At 34.7% G+C, this 19,198-nt stretch overlaps 2 protein-coding genes across 2 annotated transcripts in view; one reads left to right on the forward strand and one right to left on the reverse strand.

Annotated features, from left to right (window-relative positions):
* The window catches only part of LOC128191778 (DNA polymerase epsilon catalytic subunit A-like), a 34,761-nt gene extending 24,381 nt beyond the window's left edge, over positions 1-10,380 (reverse strand). Inside the window, exons 1-18 of the mRNA XM_052864074.1 lie at positions 10,265-10,380; positions 9,775-9,901; positions 8,546-8,626; positions 8,203-8,340; positions 7,949-8,103; positions 7,792-7,866; positions 7,415-7,547; positions 7,208-7,315; positions 6,187-6,297; positions 3,916-4,001; positions 3,712-3,831; positions 3,537-3,597; positions 1,754-1,825; positions 1,487-1,600; positions 1,176-1,388; positions 722-958; positions 465-567; positions 216-362 (exon numbers count right to left, since the gene is read on the reverse strand). Of these exons, the coding sequence (XP_052720034.1) occupies positions 216-362; positions 465-567; positions 722-958; positions 1,176-1,388; positions 1,487-1,600; positions 1,754-1,825; positions 3,537-3,597; positions 3,712-3,831; positions 3,916-4,001; positions 6,187-6,297; positions 7,208-7,315; positions 7,415-7,547; positions 7,792-7,866; positions 7,949-8,103; positions 8,203-8,340; positions 8,546-8,626; positions 9,775-9,901; positions 10,265-10,320 (2,137 nt within the window). The 5' untranslated portion in view covers positions 10,321-10,380. The remainder of the gene's footprint in view (positions 1-215; positions 363-464; positions 568-721; positions 959-1,175; positions 1,389-1,486; positions 1,601-1,753; positions 1,826-3,536; positions 3,598-3,711; positions 3,832-3,915; positions 4,002-6,186; positions 6,298-7,207; positions 7,316-7,414; positions 7,548-7,791; positions 7,867-7,948; positions 8,104-8,202; positions 8,341-8,545; positions 8,627-9,774; positions 9,902-10,264) is intronic.
* A 144-nt stretch (positions 10,381-10,524) lies between these two features.
* On the forward strand, positions 10,525-17,836 carry LOC128155725 (39S ribosomal protein L40, mitochondrial-like). Its single transcript, XM_052817573.1, has 5 exons — positions 10,525-10,635; positions 13,325-13,414; positions 13,773-13,943; positions 14,431-14,629; positions 17,622-17,836. The coding sequence occupies exons 1-5, from the start codon at positions 10,604-10,606 to the stop codon at positions 17,730-17,732; spliced, it is 603 nt and encodes a 200-aa protein (XP_052673533.1). The 5' UTR covers positions 10,525-10,603; the 3' UTR covers positions 17,733-17,836.
* Positions 17,837-19,198: the final 1,362 nt, after the last annotated feature.

A 19,198-nucleotide genomic window follows, 5' to 3' on the forward strand; every position in this document is an offset into this window, starting at 1 on the left:
TCTTAGGAGTAGTTATCTTTGATAACTTGCTTTTATATATAATTTACAATGCACTGCATGTCCATTTTCTGTTCTACCAATAGACTTTATTTACAATGTTTTTAACATGTACAAGTAAAAGCCTTCTGAATTTTAATTCTCAACTGATGAGTCAATATTTGCGACATGGCTGTATCTAAACTGCTTGTAACTGGCAGTGACAGGCTGCTCTGTACCTGAGAGTCTTTTCTTCTCAGCAGTGGCCTGTTCCTCCTTGGTCAGCTGGTGGAAGGCTCGCGGGGGGCCACCAGGCTGGTAGGGAGGGAACTTCTCATTCTCCAGCTGCTGCTGAATTCTGTGGAACTCATTCCTGGAGGCAGGCACTAAAATATACAATTCATGTTATCACACTGAGACTCAATTGAAGGAGTAAACATAAACTGAGATTTTTCAACCATAGGACACAAGATTCAATGCTGTCTTACTGTACTCTCCCCTCCACATCCAGGGCAACTTTCTCTGACAGGTGGCCCCTGGTTTATTAAAATCACATGCAGCACAGGTGCTCTCATCAATAATAGCAGGAGGCTGCAACAAATCAATGTATATTTCATAATATGTTTCATCCTCTTACATGTAGCTCAAACCCTTTCTAAAAAGATGCATTGGCAACTTCCTTTAGTTATAAGTAGGTGAATAAAATCAGGAAGAATTTTACAATAACACATGTAATAGTTGTTACCTGTAACCTGTTGGTCAGGATAATATTGGGGTACATGGCACCTACGTCCAGGTGGTATATAATCGGGTTCTCCAGCCTGTTGGGACAGTCCCTCAGCATAGACAGACTCTCAATGATGTCTGCACACACCTCGTCAAAGTTTGTCACCTCCTCCATCGGGATCTTCTCCTCCACCTCTATCGCATGCTTCATCGTCTTGTCCACTTTGTCTATCAGATTCTGGAATGCCTCTGGTACCTACAAGTATGTGTTAATAGACTTACAAACATATTCTCAACATTCTCTATTTCCCATCTTTTTCTCTCTCCTCTCTCTCTCTCTCACTTTCTCTCGATCGATCTTGAACAATTGCCTTTATTCTCCAGAAAACGTTTACTGCTGAATTTTCACTGTTAAAAATCATTTAAAGATTTAACAGAGATTTAGTACTAATACTATTATTATAAAAGTATACCATTCTAAATCTACAAGGTATGTTTGCTCTGAAGACCCCTGACTCCAGGGCTTCTACGTGACCCCCAACATAGGTCTCTGAGTCCAGTACATGTCCGTCGTCCGTCATCTTGTTCCAGATGGCTTCCTGTTTGTTAGGGAACACAATATTTGCGTGATAGGCTTGGACCATAAGTAATGCTTCACATAGAGTCCCAGAGCCTTTTCTCAAAACCTGCAAGACATAAAAGAGGAAGATAGAATCGCACATCAGAATAATTTCTTTACACAACTCTCTTCAGACTACCGGTACAATATGTTAGGAATGAATACCTCATCTGGCTCCATAGGAATGATGGTGCACAAGGCAAATGTAAAGGGATGAACATACTTCATGTACAGATAGTATGTAGCTACTGCATCTGACACAGAGTAGTTCGCCAAGACCTGTCGAAAAAAAGGAACAGCATACTGGTCAAACAAAACCAATATTAAAAGAGGAATAAAAAAACTACAGCTGTTTGTTTATGTACATGTATTTCATGTTTTGTGCAAAATTTCGATCACAGCACTTGGTTGCATTCTCTTTATCTCGTTTACCTGCGGTTCTTCACTGGCCATCCTACACATTTCCTCAGGGTCCAGCTCTACAGGATTGTATCTCAACTTGGCCTGAAATGTGACAATGATATCAAACTCCAGTTTTAAACATTAGGGAATTAATATTAAAGGACATATCGCATGTTTCTAAAGTATACGACATTTTACATTTTTTGGTTTCCTTGTGTATCTAATAATTACTCCTAACAGTTTGTGAACGGTATAAAAGCGGTAATTAGCCATAATATAAATTTAAATTATAGCCCCGATCGTTTAAAAACTCATTAATTAGATAGCGTGTCACGTGGTACAGTGACGTCACATGCGACCTTCTTCGAACAGCTAATTGTAAACAAATTGTAGGATTAGCATTATCTTCACATTAAATTTTGACATTCATTCACCATATAAGTTGTTTTTTTTTTTTACATGCTGACTAAATTAAAAGAATCTTATTATTCAGTCGTACATGTTTGAGCCACTAGTACGGATAAAAAACGATGATATTGCCGAAAAAGCGACGATGAAGTCGGCAGTGACGATCAAATTGATCGACGTGTAAACATTGTAAACAACTTAGAAAGGATTGTAGCTCAAATAAATCTGTTAAAGGCGTTTATTTATTAAAATCTACAACAGTCTTGGTTTTTGGCGTTCCTAACGACTCAGAATGTTCATTATTGTAAAACTGTGGTGCACAAGAAGTTTGTTTCTTCGGCAGTAACTGATCACAACTTTCTAAGGTTGTTTACTCTATATTACACTGGATTATAAAAGCAGGCAAGAACGTTTTCCTTAATTATAATATTGTTTATTTCTGAAAGATCCCATCTCCGTATTTTTTTTATCCATTTACGTATAAATTTATATCAACAAACTTTGTCTATTTCTCGCGTAAACAATCAATATCGACAACTCGATCCATGACTTCTCCCACAAAAAATAAAACTCACAGAAATCTCACCTACCGTACTAAAATTATGATTTCTGCAGAGGTGAGCTACATGTATGAATGAAGAAATCATGTATACAATACCGATGCATACATGAACATATAGTTTAACAATAAGAAAAAGAAAACAGCTAATGAAGCGAGGCGGTATCCAAAATGGCGTCCCCTCTCGATTTCTCCGATGAACTTGCGTTTTGTACACAGGCCCCTGTGCATAAACTTCTATTTTTTTCTTTTCGAGAAATGAATATGATTTATTTATAAAAATTTAATTACAAAAATGTACCATATAATTAATAATATATGAATAGAATGTTTATTCATAAATCCTCTCGTTGACAGATAGACCCCTATTTGTCACATGATTTCCGCATACTTTCGTAAGGGAAACTTAAAAAAACAACAGTCCAAATCCCCATTTTCGGTGGCTAAATCACCCGCAGGAGGCACAGAATACCATCATGTCCCGTTATCGGCAATTTAATAGGTGATAATTAGTTTAATTGTCGTATAAATCTAATCCAATTACAAAGATGGCTAACAGCACCTTCTTGCTCGAGGTCGCATATGACGTCACACATCATGGCGGGTAGATCGAGAGAGAAAATATGCAAATCGCGACATTTGAATTTCATCGCTTTCAAACTCACAAATTAGGCAGAATATTTTATGAAAACGTTAATAAACTTGATTTTTAATGAGTATAGAATGATTTTATTTTAAAAATTCCGAAAATTGAAAAACATGCGATATGTCCTTTAACAAATTGCTTCAACAATCTAAAGTGTATGACCATGTTATAACTTCTTGAAATACATGTAATTAACTAACCTTTGCTACAGCCTTCAGATTCTGACTTCCAACTGGCAAATAGCTGTCTCTCTTTACCCATCTGTACAAAAGTGAAAATATTTTCATCCAAACAGAATAAAACTATTGAAGAGCTACATGTACAAAGGATAATGTTTTCATGAATACATCTAATGTCCTCTATTGAACACTTCACCTGAAGCAATCCATGTGGACAGCAGGCCGGGACTTGTACTCTCCTTGGTTGTCTTTCTGGAAGCCTATCTCTAGGGACATGTCTATGTCGTGTATAGCAGCTCGCGTCTCAACAAATGGCCTACAAATTGTGGTTCTAAATGCTTAAATACGGACTTCACTAATATATCTACATGTAAGAATTAATATCCAATAAAGCATATACCAGTCAAAACTATCTCCATTGTACGTCACAAATATCTGGGGCTTCACTTCCAGAATGTGGTCAAAGAATCGTCTCAGCAAAGCCTCCTACAGGAAACAAACAAATTCACTTTAAACAAGAGGCCCAAGGGCCACACCACTCACCTGAGCAACAATTGCCTAAATTCTGATTAAATTAGCATTACAGTATCAAAATATCTTGACAACTAAGTACAGTAGATCTTGCTAAAAAAAAATTGAAAATCTGCCAATTTTTAACCACCTCTTTTTTGGGGGGTAAATACCAAGCCCCTTTTGTTGTTGTACCTGTAAGAAGATTTTTCTCTATTCCTATTTACCCCCCCCCCCCTTCCATTTCGTGGCCCCACTTTTCTCTAGGGAATCATGGTTTCATCAAACTTAAATCTGCATAACCTGTGCTTTCACATTAAGTACTGAGTTTTGGACCGAAAACTTTCCCAGAATATTTTTAAAGATTTTCTCTATGTATTCCTATGTAAAAATTCAAACCGCCATCACTGCCCAGCCCTATCACTAGGGACTGTGATTTTGCAAACTTGAATTTACACTATCCGAGGATGCCTCTACACAAGTTTAAGCTTTTCTGGCCAAATAGTCCTTAAAAAGAAGATTTTTAAAGATTTTCTCTATATATTCCTATGTAAAAATTCATCCCCCATTGTGGCCTCAGCCACCTCACCATACCCCATGACTATTATTTGAACAAACTTGAATCTATGCGATCTGGGGATGCTTCCACTCAAATTTGGGCTTTCCTGGCCAAATAGTTTTGAGAAGAAGATTTTTAAAGATTTTCTCTCTATATAAAAACTTATCCCCCACTGTGGCCCCGCCCTACCACCAGCGACCATGATTTGAACAAACTTGAATCTACATTATCTGAGGATGGTTACAATTTCAGCTTTCCTGGGCAAAAAGTTTTTAAAAGAAATTTTTTAAAAGATTTTCTCTATATATTCCTGTATAAAAATTTATCCCCTAATTGTGGCCCCACCCTACCCTGGGGACCATGATTTGAACAAACTTGAATCTTCACTATCTGAGGATGCTTCCACTCAAATTTGAGCTTTTCTGGCCTTATAGTTTTAGAGAATAAGATTTTTAAAAAAAATTTCTTTATATTCCTGTGTAAAACATGATCCCCCTATTGTGGCCCCACCCTATCCCCGCGGACCATGATTTGAACAAACTTGAATCTACACTACCTGAAGATGCTTCCATTTTAATTTGAGCTTTTCTGGCCTAAAAGTTTTTTAGAAGAAGATTTTTAAAGATTTTTTCTATTATTCCTATGTAAAACTTGATCCCCTAATTGTGGCCCCACCCTTGCCCCGGAGACTATGATTTGAACATACTTGAATCTACACTACCTGAGGAAGCTTCCATTTTAATTTGAGCTTTTCTGGCCTAATAATTTTTAAGAAGAAGATTTTTAAAGATTTTGACTATATATTCCTATGTAAAAATCCATTCCCCCATTGTGGCCCCACCCTACCCCCGGGGACCATGATTTGAACAAACTTGAATCTACACTACCTGAGGAAGCTTCCATTTTAATTTGAGCTTTTCTGGCCTAATAAATTTTTAGAAGAAGATTTTAAAAAAAAAATTTTATATATTCCTATGTAAAACATGATCCCCCTACTGTGGCCCCACCCCACCCCCGGGGACTATGATTTGTACAAACTTGAATCTACACTATCTGAGGATGCTTCCATTTTAATTTGAGCTTTTCTGGCCTAATAGTTTTTTAGAAGAAGATTTTTAAAGATTTTGTCTATATATTCCTATGTAAAACTTGATCCCCCTCTTGTGGCCCCTCCCTACCCCCGGGGACCATGATTTGAACAAACTTGAATCTACACTACCTGAGGATGCCTCCACACAAGTTTAAGCTTTTCAGGCGGAATAGTTTTTGAGAAGAAGATTTTAGAAAAATATCAACAAATTTTCAATAATTCTCAATTATCTCCCCTTTAAAGAGGGCGTGGCCCTATATTTGAACAACCTTGAATCCCCTTCACCTAGTGGTGCTTTGTGCCAAATTTGGTTGAAATCTGCCCAGTGGTTCTTGAGAAGAAGATGAAAATGTGAAAAGTTTACAACGACGACGCCGACAACGACAACAGACAACGGACAAATTGTGATCAGAAAAGCTCACTTGAGCCTTTGGCTCAGGTGAGCTAAAAATATGTCAACATGTTACACCTCCTGTTAAGATGTAAAAAATTTTCTGGCTGAATTGTCTGACCTCATCTGGCTCGTTGAAGACAGTGAATGGTCCCTCAAACTCGGGGCGTGGGGTGTACTCAAAGTCCTCTACGTCCTGTGACACAATCTCACGGTTACAGATCAAGAAACCCTGAAAAAGCCAGTCATTCATACAGTAAATCTAGTATAATAAGTGATTGGCCTGTTGACAACTGAATAATGGAAATCAATTTTCACAAGTAAGAGTTATAAAGTAGTCACATTATTCATTTAATACAGAAAAGAGACATGCAGTAATTTTTTTTCCGTTTTTAAAAAAGAACCTGCTGATTTGGAATTTGAAAAAAAATCATATTGGTCAAATGGGAATAGCAAGAGTATTACTGCAAATAGATAAACTATACAGTGAATTAATTGATCTTTTTAGAGTAATATACAATCCTCAATTTTTTAGGAGGTGGACTAAAAAAATATTGGGAAAAAGTACATGTTGAAGTGGGAAAAAGTCAGTGAAATTTGGAAGGGTAAATTAAGGGCCGAAATTCAAACCTTAATTGGCTGTAGAAAAATCACTGACCTGGTACACCACAATAAATATTTGCTTGCAGAGGTGAATTTGTTGCATGCATATCATTACTGCTAAGGTTGACTAAGAATCTCAACAAAATTTCTAGCATGCGTAATACTTTATTTACAGTATCTTTTTATCTTCAGGATGTTTCAATGAATCTTCAATATTCTGAAAACACCTCCATTCAAAACAAGTTTTGGTACATCTGAGGGTGAATGAAAATCACACTTTTTGGATCATGGACATGAATTTTGCCCCAAGAGGTGGTTTCGGCTCAGCTTACAGATACTTTGATATCTTACTCATCACAATTAAGTGTTATTTCTGACATGTTATTTTTTAATTTTCAAAGTAACCTAGTAACATGTGGATAAAATTTTCTCAACAAGTAAATTACAATACATGTATATAATCTTACAAACATGTATAGTTTTTTACAGACTTACCTGTATATAATCTCACAAACATGTAGAGTTTTTAACAGACTTACCTGGCCATCAATCATGTATGATATCATTATTATCTGATCAGTTTGAGAATCAGGGAACTTCAGAGGTAATTTTGTTGTTTCTATGTCAAAAGCCAAAACAACAGGATCCTACAACACAAAAATCATATAAATTAAATGGTTAAAATGGTATAAACATGTAAACATCATCACATCACTCTTATGTTTACAGACGAAACAAGAGCTGACCGGCCTGTCGACGAGGTCCTCTCTGTGGCGAATTTCTACAGGAAGTGATCCCCGCCCCCTCACCGTGTACCAGTGACCCACAAAGATCTTCAGGTCAATGGACACTCGCACATGGTACGGAACGTCATACTCTCTGTAATTAATTCACAATATTCAGTTACATGTTCTGATTATTGTGAAGGAAAATCACTAATTTACGAAAAATCAATTATGAAAAAGAATCTGAATTTCATATCATGACCTATGATTACATTTAATGGAGTGGATCAAATATTGCATACTGTGAATATAATCATAATTCACACACATGGATTCTTCAAATCAATAATTATCTATATAAAATACAATGTACCATATTTGTGTATCATTACATGTACCTTATGTCAATTATATTTTCCATTTGATTTGTTGCTTTGTTTTCAGAATTATCCCCATCTGCCCCAAGAAGATGGCTGTAAATAAAGTCAAAATTAAATCATGTTCAGCCATTTTTCATATGCAAGTGCCGCTGTTAAAGAATGTGTGCACCCTTACTTGCTGAGCAACGTTGTGTAAGCTTCACTGGACTGTTCTCGCTCTTTATTTTTGCGGACTGCTGGCTGGATTTCCCGCCTCACTTTTGTAAGGTCCTCCACTGAGAGAAAAGACAGCTTCAAATATTGTCGCTTTAGTCCCACCAAGTGATTTGGCTGAAATAAAAAAAAAATGACAGATGTCATCTCCCACTAAAAAATCTAGATCTTACAGCAGATTAAAATGTATAATTGCAGAAGAAGTTGTCTTCTTACCAAGTCTAAATCCTCTTTAAAAACAGTCTCTACGGTGGCTAATTTCCCTGAGAATTTTTTGGTCAAATATGATGCTACTTCTCTTTCACATCCTTGCTTTGTAGCAACAAAGAAGTATGGCTTGAACGGTAGTGTGGCCTAAATTGTAAATATACATAATATATAGATAGCAATAATATTTAATCAGAATTCAAGATACATAGAATTCATTTAGGTTGATACTGTTGAATACATGTACATGAATATTGAATTCTGTTTCTGATATAAATCATGATAATTGATTCATACATTTTAAATGGTGAGATGAACAATTTAATTAAATATTTCAAATTTTGTTCATTACCTTGAAACGAGACCCATCTTCTTGTAGAAAGTAATAATCCACAGCACTAATCAACTGCTTATTCTCATCTAATATGTCTGCCTATAAAAATTCATAGAAGTAAAATAATGTCAGAATGGTATATGTACTTTTCTTTCCTTCGTCATGTTTCTTTTGATGGGAGCATTTCAAAAAGTATTAAGATTGTTCTGACAGAAACACTTTTCAAAGAAAAGAATTGTTTCAATTCCGTCAAAAAAAAAATCTACACAAGTTTACTTCTGCAGAATAAAAACACAAGGTATCTTAACTCCAAATAATGGAATGAGACTCTCCCCACAAAATGCTGCCATTTCCATTTCATAGAAAAAGAGTTTACTATAATCGTACTGTACAACTTAGTCTTCTATCTGCTTTACATTGTTCAAAACATTTAGAGCATATAAAAATTATGATGCCAAAACTGAAATTTTAAAATAATGTGATTTTCTAGCAATATACAAAGTTACATTTTTGCCATTATAGTACATGTATAGGTTTAGAAATAAAGAACAGTTTACCAAAAAGTTGATTGATGATTTTAAACAATATCTTGTTTAATGTTTTGCACAGTTTTCTAAAGGGCAGTTAGTTTAGAATTAAGTTACTGTGAAGTTAATTGATGATTTTACATTAACCTATATCATTTTTAATGTTGTTGGACCGTCTATTAAGAACAGTTGGTTGAGAAAAATGATCTTTTAAATATTTTTGCATTTTTTTTACGGGCGGTGTAAGCACCCAAATTCCAGTATTTTCAAAGCTCTTGTACCGACAGTATTTTGGAATCATGCGTATAGGTTGTGTATGAGGAATGTTTTCGGTGCTGTTAAATTAGATGAAAAAATAAATTAAGGCAACCATTTATGCTTTTATGGTTATGCATATACAGCAAAACTCGGTTATAACGAAGTCACTGGGACCTATGAAATTACTTCGCTATATCCGTAATTCATTATAACCGTATAAGAAATTCATTAAATTTACATAGCTGGGGATCCCAGATGACTTCGCTATATCCGTAAATTCGCAAAATCTGTGTTCGTACTAAACGAGTTTTACTGTACATCATAAGAGTTAAGGCAAAAAAGCTATGATATTTCTTAAAGGAAAATTGAAGGCAATTATTGAGTTAAAAATATATCCTGGAATTCCAAAGATATCTAATATCTATTTTATTATCAATATATTTGTTTTTTCAATGAACTTACAGGGTGCATATTGATAAGCCATCCAGTTCTATCCTTTGCTTCTTTGTATCTGTCAAACCCAAACTTGCTGTCCACTGCATCACCAGCAAGTGCCCTCTGAAGGCGTCTGTCTGAACCATCTTCTCGTCTGCGCAATTACACAACAAAGATCAATAATTAAATCATCTCTAACAGTTACAGTTTAATGCAGAGACATAAATAACATAATGTTATTTAATTATGTCTCAGGTTTAATGCTAATAAAGGATTTTTTAAGAGTGACTGTTATCAGGTAAGCACATACTGTGACATTTTCTGATTTTCATACACCTGTTTTAAATTGAGACATTATGCAACCTTCTAAAAAGGTCATATATAGAAACTAAGATTTATTTTCCATCTTTTTTCCCCACAAAATCTGATATTGTCCTATGAAATACTGATGCGAAGGATTACACTAGTATGTAGTTTACAATATTAAGCACATTGTTTAATTCAGCTATCGCCATACCCCGTGTTATCAGGATCGTTATCCGCTTTGTACTTCCCACTGTTCTGCAACACCATTTCGTCTTCAACTTCCAAGTAAACAAAATATTGGCGCCAAATTTTCCCAGACAAAATTTGCAAAAACGATAATTATAAAAAATGAATCAAAATTATTTCGACTAGCTTTAACGACTACATGTAATTATTATTAATCAAGAGCATAAAAAAGATAACAAACAGAAATTAATAAAAGCAAAATTCAATATTGTTATCGTTTTCGTAAAAAGAATAAAGCGAGCGAGGATATTTTGATTCCGAAACGCCTCTGTTAACTTTATAAGGAGTCAAGAGTCTGGGAGTTATGGCTTTGTCTTCTTTTAAACAATGCAATAGGTAAAATACAGATTGTAGAGGATAGAACAATTACAATGTATATGGTCTTTAAATCAATTTAAAATGTAAAATGATAAATGTACAAGTGATAAAGGAGGCATTAGGCCTATATTTTCTCGAATTTCTTCAGCAATGTCAACTCTGTAATTTTTCCATGTAAATAGAAAATTTGCCCTTGTATATGGTCTTTATACAAGTTATCAGATTTGGAACACATATCTCAGTTTTACACGACGTAAAGCACTGAAAACGTTGATAATATGTTATTTGGTTACACCAGAGTTATTTATGTCTCTGGTTACACTAGCTTGTACTTGCGCCAGATATCTCAGTGGGTAGAGATTTAGAGGGCCGGGGTTTAAATCCCGGTCTGGTCATTCATTTTTTTCTCCCATTCGGTTACATTTGGTGCCGTGACTAAATTCTTTATCTGACAGGTTAACTCATGCCAGGGGAAGAGCCTGGAATGATCTTCGAAGGCAAAGATCTTTTCTCGGAAAGTGATTATCTACAGACTGGTTTGAAAACAAGCACCAAATAGCTCAGTTGTTTGAGCACCTGACTAGGGATTCAGGGGGCCAGGATTTAAATTTCGGTCTGTTCCGGTCATTATTTCCCTCATCCTGTTACATTTGGTGCTGTGACGTTCCCCTGGAACTGACAGTTTTACTCCTGCCAGGGGAAGAGTCTGCAGTGATCGTAGAGGGGAAAGATCATTTCTCTGAATGTGACAATCAGACCAGTTCAAATACCAGTGCCAGATAGCTCCTTACTATAGATTCAGGGGGCTGAGGTTCAGATAGCTCCTTACTATAGATTCAGGGGGCCGAGGTTCAGATAGCTCCTTACTATAGATTCAGGGGGCCGAGGTTCAGATAGCTCCTTACTATAGATTCAGGGGGCCGAGGTTCAGATAGCTCCTTACTATAGATTCAGGGGGCCGAGGTTCAGATAGCTCCTTACTATAGATTCAGGGGGCCGAGGTTCAGATAGCTCCTTACTATAGACTCAGGGGGCCGAGGTTCAGATAGCTCCTTACTATAGACTCAGGGGGCCGAGGTTCAGATAGCTCCTTACTATAGACTCAGGGGGCCGAGGTTCAGATAGCTCCTTACTATAGATTCAGGGGGCCGAGGTTCAGATAGCTCCTTACTATAGATTCAGGGGGCCGAGGTTCAGATAGCTCCTTACTATAGACTCAGGGGGCCGAGGTTCAGATAGCTCCTTACTATAGACTCAGGGGGCCGAGGTTCAGATAGCTCCTTACTATAGACTCAGGGGGCCGAGGTTCAGATAGCTCCTTACTATAGACTCAGGGGGCCGAGGTTCAGATAGCTCCTTACTATAGACTCAGGGGGCCGAGGTTCAGATAGCTCCTTACTATAGACTCAGGGGGCCGAGGTTCAGATAGCTCCTTACTATAGACTCAGGGGGCCGAGGTTCAGATAGCTCCTTACTATAGACTCAGGGGGCCGAGGTTCAGATAGCTCCTTACTATAGACTCAGGGGGCCGAGGTTCAGATAGCTCCTTACTATAGATTCAGGGGGCCGAGGTTCAGATAGCTCCTTACTATAGATTCAGGGGGCCGAGGTTCAGATAGCTCCTTACTATAGATTCAGGGGGTCGAGGTTCAAGTCCCGATCTGGTCTGTTAGATTTTTCCTATCCCGTTACACATTCATTTAAGTGCATTGCTCATTCCAAAGTTTTGTCATGGTGTAAAACAAATCAATATAAGTTATTCAAGCTACCCTTGGTACGTAAAGGTACCATACCTGATCATACATCTTTTTGCATTTCTCCCGAACAGTAGAGTCTAATATTCTCTGTGCCTCTATAAAATATCGTTGCATTAATGTATATTTATGATTATGAATTCACAACAGTAAATTGAAGTGGAATTTAAATGAAATTATTTTTTTTTTTACAGTTTCAAATTTTACCCCATTTGGTATCGCATGCATTTTTATCTGAACTGGGCTATTATAACCCAAACGGTCTATTGGTACCAATTTTTCAACCTGTCCATAGCAAATCTGTTTCTTTATATGATCAAAGACATCCCTAATTTAATTTACTGTACTATCTCCAAGATAATCTTTACATTTATTCTTTTTTCATTACCAGTTTGATTCTTAATAACAGTTTTTCTATACATGTTAATAGATTATCCATTTTAAAATCAAAGTACTGAAGTACTGAAAGCCGGGCTCTTTTGATGTGTCTTTATGCATATTGTGTAGTAAAGACTGAAAATCTCTCTCTCTCTCTCTCTCTCTCTCTCTCTCTCTCTCTCTCATGCTTTTAATGTCAACAAAGCGTCAGAGAGCAACCAAATCTTGTAAGCGACTATAAACAAAAATATGTCTGTCCAGTAGAAAAAAATTCAACAGTTGCTGCCTTGAATTTTGCAACAAGCTTTATAAATTCAATCCCCATTTCTTCAATGCACAGCAAAGTAGTTCATAGAAATTCATACACATTGCATGTGTCCAAAATGCATACTTTTGTTTTTAAAAATTTGGTATAGCGGAAGCTTTTACTTTGACGCTGTTCGGTTTTTTGTTTACTTTTTAAGTTGTGCTATTTATAGTAACATTAGCGATTTTCCTGCCTACAGCCCGGATTCTGCCTTCGGCAGAGCCCAGATAAAAACTGAAATAGTAAATGCAAATATTTTATATTTCAGAATATTGCAAGCAGGCTCTTTCAATAAATTATTATGTAACAGTTTCCACACTTGTAAGCCACAGTATTTTCATGAATCTGGGACATTGAAGTAAGTATTTGAAAAATATGTCAACCACAGCAAGTTCATAACAAACTTTTTCCAGATATATAAAGTAGTATTTTTTTTTTTACTTAATTCAAAGCATAATAACTCTAATGTACAAAATTAATATACCAGTGTCATTGCAATTTTTGATTTATTATATTTGTGTTTGCGCAATACATTGTATATGCATATATCAGGAATTAAAATCATAAAATTAATTTTCTTATCTGTTGAAAACAGCATAGGTCCTATATGAACTAAATGAATATTTGAATGGAGATATTATCGATAATACGGTACTTACCGGGGTATTAATAAATGATCATATAGAATATTAATTTATCCATTCTAAATTGACAAGTGCCATGCCAATGAAGCGGAAAGTCAAGATAGACCCCAGAATTATATTAGAAAGAGAACAAAAGAAAAAGAAAAAAATTGAAAATGAACTTATGAAGCTTGAAAGATTGGAGAGAACGTTGAAACCTGTAGACGAGTTTGATTCTCAAAGAAGATTGAAACGAGTAGCAAGGTAAAAAAGTTTCTGTGTTGTTAAATTTTGATATGTTAAAGTTAAACATAGTGGCCAGATCAACTAAAATTCATTTTTGCAGAGCAATCATATTTAGATATCAGACTCTGTTTACTTTGGAGTTACTTCTCCTTGTATATAAAAGAAAAACACTTCAATTAAATCCAAACTGAATGTACTGTGATATAAATATTTTTGAATTTACTCTTGTTATTAGGTCACCAATACTCAAAAAGTCTAATGGGATTGCTAAGTGATTTTCCACATTATGCGTTTTCCATACCTTATTTTCTTATTTGGTGTCTCTGTTTTGTTCATTCAGAATAATATCAATATGAACCTCTGTCATGATTGAACGATTTGTAGTATATTGGGTATACTGGTGTCCTATGATATTTTGATAGGGTTTAAAACATTAAATATGACGCTGTTATTGTACCTCGTATACCACTTAATTAATTTACATGATTGATTCTTTTTATTGCAGCGAGAGAACCAGAGAAAATACAGAATTAACTAGGGAGGAAAAGTTAAAAAGATTTCACCTGGAAAAGGAATGGTGTGTTTACTCCTACAAACAATACAAAGCTTTGTGTGTTCAGATCAATCAAGCTACTAAATTTGCAGCCGAGGCGCTAGCTGAGCTCCGTAAGGAGTCGGAGGAACTATATGTACAAGCTATCCAGGTATGTAGCTACGTCTGAAAGGGTTTGTGAAATGTCATGATTGAACTAATTGAGAATATTTTTTCCTCTTCGTGTCTTCATACTCTTTCTCTATGAATTAAAAATTAGCAGTATTTATTTTCATGAAAGTTAGAATTCTGACATTATTTTTTTTTTAAACCTGATAAATTTCACTTTCTTTCAATTATTTAAAAACTATTTTACATATACTGTATATAAAAGAATTGGTCAGTTATTACTGGTAATGAATTCAAAGCAATGCGTCAGGTTTTGTCTTTTTTGTACCCTTAAAATGCACATTTTATGGTGACACATATGATATTGATCCCTTAAGATTACAAAGGAATTTTTTATTTGAACTTTCATCTCACCTAATGAAGATCTTTACTGATTTTAAGTTCAAAGGTCAAGGTCAAAATATTATATATAAATACTATATTCTATAAAATGGTTTATAGATGAAAGCTTTCATTCTCTTTTAGCTTTTGATATGAAAAGCTATATATTGATTCTTTCTCAATAGAACCCAACTGATTCTGTGGGCTAAAGGGTAAAGGTCAAGGTTACATGTACTGGTAATAGATTAGACTTGCAGTGTCAACACAGAGGAGAAATTTCTTAATTTGCTGGTTTATATTTTTCAGATGATATTTAATAAATTATTTTTGGAAACCTTTCAATTAAACCTCGTTAATAAATCTTAAACTATATAATTTGAAGGAAACACCCATTTGACAAAATAGGTCAAGGTTGATATTTCATTTCCATTTTCACATTCTTTCCTCAATCAGCTGAAGCAAATTTCTACAAATGATTGTCAGTGACGGGAACACTGTTAGAATGCTTCAAAATTTCAAACATTATAGTGATAGTGAGTGGTTTAAAAAGTATTTTACAGATTAAAAGTTATCTATTGGCAACCTCACCAAAGATGGTTAAAGTGAATGTTTTTTGTTTGTTCATGAAATTTACATACTGTAGTTCATAAGTCAATATTCATGGGTAAACTTTAGATTTTTACAAAAAATAAATGGTGCTCATGAAGAATTTTATTTAAGAATGGATAAAATTCTTAGATAAATGTTTATGTGCTGTATTTCTAACTTCCTGTTTATGTATTATACAATATTTGCTAAAATATGTTTTTAATGTCTCCTCACTTCTCATGTAGTGGCAAACAACTACCTACATATATAATACCACACAGACAGACACACAAACTCATTTTCAGTTTGGATGAATCAGATTCAAATTGTTAATTATAGTTACGCCTACACTCAGATGGGAAACAAATATATGATAATATGAAATATGAAAACTTCTTGTGTTATTTGTTACAGAATTTGACAATTGACTTTTTGATAAAAATGAATTGTCAAATTTGATACAAGTTGCTCTCTAAACTGATTTGTCATATCATGCAACAGTTTCTTGAATTTCATTATACAACCATGTAGCCATTTTTATAGGCCAGTTTAGTCAATTAAAGTTGCCAAAAACACAGTCAACATTTGTGTAGTAAAGTCTAAAAATCTCTCTCTCTCTCTCTCTCTCTCTCTCTCTCTCTCTCAATGTCGGCAAAGCATCAGAGAGCGACCAAATTTTGTAAGCGGCTATAAACAAAAATATTTCTGTCTTGTAGAAAAAAGTTCAACAGTGCTGCCTTGAATTTTACAACAAGCTTTACATATTCAATCCTCATTTCTTCAATGCGCAGCAAAGTAGTTCATGGACATTCATGCACATTGTATGTGTCCAAATGCATATTCTTGTTTTTAAAACACGTTATTAATAAAAAAAACTAAAAACGATAGACAATTCTCTCAAAATTTGGTATTGCGGAAGCTTTTACTTTGACGCTGTTTGTTTTGTTGTATACTTTTGAAGTTGTGCTTTTTATAGTAACATTGGCAATTTGCCCGCCTAGAGCCAGAACTCTGCTTTCAGCAGAGCCCGGCTAAAAAATCATAATAGTGTTGGAATATATTTTCCTTAATTTTTTAAGCTCAGCATAGCATTAATGCTGAATTTGAGGTTTCGTAGGTTTCGGATGCTAAATGAGATTATGGTTGTTTTGAGTTAAAGTGTTTGTTGCAGATGGCCATAGCTAAGTTTTTAATTTTGATTTCTCACCAAACTTTTGTGGCTGATGCCTCTTATAAAAGTGATGCACCTGACAGGCTTGAATGCTGATTCTGAACCAAAGGTTTCGGATGCTGAATTAGATTAAGGGTTTTGGAGCTGGTTAAAGGTTTAAAGCAAGTGCCCTTTGATGGCTATATCTTACTTACAACGTGCCCTTTGATGGCTATATCTTACTTACAACTGGTTCTAACTTCATAAAACTTGCATGGGTTGTGCATCTAATTACACATTCATGACATATGCACTTGATAGGCTAGAATGCTGAATCTGAGCGATAGGTTTTGGATGCTAGATGAGGTTAATAAGGTTTTTGGTGCAGGTGCCCTTTGTGAGACAATTCTTATTGGTGTAATCTTTACCAAATTTGCATAAACATTGGCTGTACTCTGCAGGCTCCCCAGCCCTGGCTTTGATGCTGAATCTGAGCCATTCTTTGTATCAGATTTTGAGAAATGAAACACAGGTTTGAATATTCCAATGAAATGCTGTCCTTACTCTTTTCTGGATTTGAAACATAAAGCTAGCTTCAGATACGGAGCCTGATCTCCATTATCAGGGATTCTAAGAAAACTTTGTCGTACCTCAACATTTAACTTGCTTGATAGGTGCGATGATGACTAATATTTTATAATATAAAATGATATTGGATAATATGTAACCAACTTGTATGATATTATATGATATTATATCGTATATTATTATACAAATATTTATTTTTTTTTTTTGTACTATAAATGGGCATGGACATGAAAATGTGGAAACCTAAATCTAAACCTAAACACTAGATCTTGAATTTTCTTTACTGTAGCTGAATAAATATAAACAATTGTTTCTTTCTTGTTGGCAGGAAGATCCAAGCATCCTCTCCTATTCTAAATCAGGACCTACTGAGACACCACCAATCAAAAATTATCAATTTCCCGACGGAGAATACAATGAAGTGACGAAGGTTTGGTGAATGGAACAGTTACTTTTCTAAGTAAATTTGTATGACCATGCATTTATGTAAATTTGATATGATTTGTATATTAATTATATCAATAAAAAGATACATGTATTTTGTTTTGTGCTTGAAATGTTGTATCTGAAAGAACAATATAATGAATGGAGGAACCATCATTTTAATGAAGATTTGCTGCACGAGATGCACAAAACAGTTTAGGTATAAGACAGTGCTCTTACAACAGCCTCTAAATTAAATTGACCCTTTTTTGTGGTTTAGATAAATAATTTAATACCAAGATTACATATGATAGAACTTTTAATGTGTGTAAAAATGACAACAACAGAAGTGACATACTAGTATCTAATTTCTAATGAAACTTACAACATTATTTGGGCCTTACCCTTAAAACTTGACTTACAACTTTGTAAAATATATTTGTCTACTTTTCATCAAGCAAGGAGAAACAATTAAATGCATGTATTGTTAACCAACTATTATTCGCATGTGAGAAATAAAGAGGTTTACCACCTTTTCCCATCATTTTGCCCACACATTTTTCTGTGCATATCTTAAGTCAAAACTATGACGTCATTTGAAAATTTCAGTACAGATGACATCACAATATATTGGAATGTCGAAAACGCGGTTTGGAGATAGTTACAAAACACTTGTAATTATTTTTTCCTCTAGTGAAAATGGAAGACTCTTTCATGGTAATTGTGAAATTTGCATTTCTTTGAATGTATATTTTAACTAACTATTGTATAATATTGAAAATGTCTGATGTTTGCAAAAGCGCCATATTTTTAAGAAATTGTATATTAAGTGCACTATTCCTGTTTCCTCTATCAGAAACAAATGGGAGATGATAAATGGCAATTAGATTACAAAATTTAATCAACCTACACATGTTTGGTTTTTTAATTGAATGTATTAGCACAAACAAATGTCAGACAATAAATGGCAAATGATATTCGAAAAAACATGCAATTAAATAAGCCCACTCATTTTGACCCAAAACTTTTTGTGAAAATCTTGAATATTTCAATAAAATTTTTCAAAAAATAAGTACATTTGTATCTGATATTACCCAGAAAGATTTTATGAGTGTACCACTGAGGAGACAATCTGATTAAAATCAGATCCTCGATGCTCCGTTCATATGATATTTCATTGCAACATTTCATATGAACTGAGGATCTGATTTTAATCAGATTGACTGAGGAGAATGTTTTTGATGTTGTTTATTTATTTGTTTTTTATTAAATGTTTTTTACACATTTTATTCACTGGGATACAAAAAACTTGTTTTTTCCAGTTCAATAAAACATACAAAAATAATTAAAGAAGTCTTAAATATTCCTAGCTGTTGGTGGTTAACCAAAAAAAAAAAGTGAAAAAAAACAAGAAATGTTTGCAAAAATACCAGTACATCCTGTTATACAATATTTTTTGCCTCAGTGTACAGATATTTTTAT

This window comes from Crassostrea angulata, chromosome 7 (genome assembly GCF_025612915.1).
Source record: "Crassostrea angulata isolate pt1a10 chromosome 7, ASM2561291v2, whole genome shotgun sequence".
NCBI lineage: Eukaryota > Metazoa > Mollusca > Bivalvia > Ostreida > Ostreidae > Magallana > Magallana angulata.

What these genes read in the sequence shown, in the direction of transcription:
- LOC128155725 (XM_052817573.1), top strand. Translation starts at nt 10,604, where the DNA reads ATGGCTTTGTCTTCTTTTAAACAATGCAATAG. An exon ending in TCTTTTAAACAATGCAATAG is followed by an intron (nt 10,636 to 13,324) that starts GTAAAATACAGA and finishes TTTATATTTCAG; the next exon opens with AATATTGCAAGCAGGCTCTT. An exon ending in CATGAATCTGGGACATTGAA is followed by an intron (nt 13,415 to 13,772) that starts GTAAGTATTTGA and finishes TAAATTGACAAG; the next exon opens with TGCCATGCCAATGAAGCGGA.